Raw genomic sequence first — 2,297 nt, 5'->3', positions numbered from 1 at the left:
TGTCATTTGTAAACGCAGGGTTTACGTACCCAATTGTTTCTTAATAATGCGGGGCATACACTATACTGCCAAACTGCACTGCCAAATGAACCCTTGTGTACGTGTGTGATTGAATAGTATGTGGCATTCCTTCAATCCATATTCCAAAAATGAAGAATTTTTTTGAAGTTTTCCAATTTTTTTAATTTCCTAACAAATAATATTTGTTGTTTTGAAAAATTATTTGTTGGTTACTTGGAAAATAAAAAAAATTCATCGGATCGAAAGGGGTTCATTTACAATATCAAAACTATTTTGATTTCAATCCTGCCAAAACTACTCCCAAATACATTGACAAAAACTTCAAAATTTACTAATACTATTACAAATGCTGTCCTGCATGCCCATAGTGTATGCCCGGCATAAAAAATTACTGCAGCAAAAAGTAACACAAAACAATTTTTTTTAAATATGTACGTCACCCTTCAAGGTATCGGCTTATTTTTGGCCTGTTCCCGTACTTTACAAAGTGGTAAAAGTCGTAAAAGTTGTAAAAGTCGTAAACGATTTTCATATACATTTTGTGTACGGGAACGCAAAATGTGTAAAAGTGGTAAAAATATGCTCTGTTCCTTTACGTTCCTGAGGTTACCATTTCTTACCATTTTTAACCAGCAAAGCGTTCCTTTAGTTTAAAAAGCATACAATTTATATGAGACCAGTTCACCACTTTTACCATTTTTTGCTACTGTTACCATTTTTAAAAGTAAAGGAACAGACCAATTGTAAAAACTTTTTAGTTCTGGAACAGAGCTTTTATATCAATGTCATTCTGACAAATAATTTTACCACTAGATGTCTCTGTCATCAATAAGTTCGACTTGGCAATCTTTCATCAATAAGGTTGGCAATCCTGCTTACACGTCACATCAATTTTTTGACAGACAGTTGCTTTCGTGTTTTCATTCGTCGTTTGTCAACTATCAACTGCATAACACGCTCGCGCTTTCACTTCGGGCTGGTCTGCGTTAAGTTTTAAAAGTTTGTTTTTCACTTTTTATAAATAACAGAAAATGGGTTCATCCGATAAGAAGCAACAAAAAGTCCAATCCTCCGGATTCACCAAGGAAGAAGAGTTGCTGCTCCAAGATTTCAGCCGTAATGTGAGCACCAAATCGTCAGCACTTTTCTACGGCAATGCCTTCATCATCTCCGCTATTCCTATATGTAAGTATATGACACGTCGACTGAATGAATGTGGTGGGGCCAAATTTACATTTACTTGTTTTACAGGGCTTTTCTGGCGCGTCCACAACATGGACTTGTTGTCCAGTGCTATCTTCTTCATTCTTATGACTGCTGCCAGCACTTACTTAATGGCCATGGCCTACAAAAACATCAAATTCCAGTTGAAGCACAAGATTGCCGTACGTCGTGAAGCCGCTGTTACCCGTGAAGTTAACCGTCAAATGGGTGATGATAAGAAGGTTACTCGCAAGGAAAAGGAAGAGCGTATTTTGTGGAAGAAAAACGAAGTAGCTGATTATGAAGCTACCACTTATTCCATTTTCTATAACAATGCTTTGTTCTTGGCCATCACAATCTTCATTAGCTTCTTCTTGTTGAAGAACTCAGCTCCCCTGGTCAACTACTTCTTCTCCATTGGTTTGGCTAGTGGTGCTCTGGCACTTTTCTCCACCAGCACGCAAACTAATTAAGCGACGTGTCAATGTAGACTTAGTTTTATTTTTAATATGTAGAGATTGTCATGCTGATGTTTGATCTTTTTATACCATTTCCTTGTTGCTTTTAAATTAAATCATTCATTCTGTGTATTACGAGGCATGTATTTTCATAAAAAAATAATAATTCCATGTTTTTGCCTGTGGCAAGAACCAGTGAACTGTACTGAAATATTTCTTCTAAGGAGAACGCGAATAAAATAAACATGATAAAAAAATTAAATTTAGCAGTTTTCACTTGCCATACTAATCTGGTATAAAAATGTACCTTTTTTAAGTTGTGGAACTGAGATTTTTAGATATACCCATTTAAAGGTATTGCCTGCGAGACTCAATAACCGTGGTACATTTGTAATCGCCTTATATCGCCATTGAAAACGAAATTTTTTGATGGTTTTCTGTTCGAAGCTAATTTTAATATAGAACTTTTAAAAGCAATTAGTGGCTGAATTCCGTATCATCATTTGCATTGTGTTGTTTAAACTTCGTCAAAATATTTCAGATGCACACTCATGCATTGTTCGTCGAAAATGTAACTAAATCCATAAGAAATAAAAATGATACATGTTGCTTTTT

General features: G+C 35.4%; 1 protein-coding gene across 1 annotated transcript; it reads left to right on the top strand.

Moving 5' to 3' along the window:
* Nucleotides 1–907: 907 nt before the first annotated feature.
* Nucleotides 908–1,944, top strand: LOC141392962 (translocon-associated protein subunit gamma). The gene is made up of 2 exons (XM_073965926.1): nucleotides 908–1,206; nucleotides 1,273–1,944. Exons 1-2 carry the CDS (start codon nucleotides 1,053–1,055, stop codon nucleotides 1,695–1,697), a joined length of 579 nt encoding a protein of 192 aa, XP_073822027.1. The 5' UTR covers nucleotides 908–1,052; the 3' UTR covers nucleotides 1,698–1,944.
* The last annotated feature ends 353 nt before the right edge of the window (nucleotides 1,945–2,297 follow it).

Source organism: Musca autumnalis, unplaced genomic scaffold, assembly GCF_047663935.1.
Source record: "Musca autumnalis isolate F117 unplaced genomic scaffold, ASM4766393v1 scaffold_2, whole genome shotgun sequence".
Classification (NCBI taxonomy): Eukaryota; Metazoa; Arthropoda; class Insecta; order Diptera; family Muscidae; genus Musca; species Musca autumnalis.
This window is presented reverse-complemented; position numbering and strand designations above follow the sequence as displayed.

Excerpts from the sequence above, each read along its gene's own strand:
- LOC141392962 (XM_073965926.1), top strand. The coding sequence starts at position 1,053 with ATGGGTTCATCCGATAAGAAGCAACAAAAAGTCCAATCCTCCGGATTC. Across the intron at positions 1,207-1,272 it reads CATCTCCGCTATTCCTATAT|GGCTTTTCTGGCGCGTCCAC; the intron begins GTAAGTATATGA and ends CTTGTTTTACAG.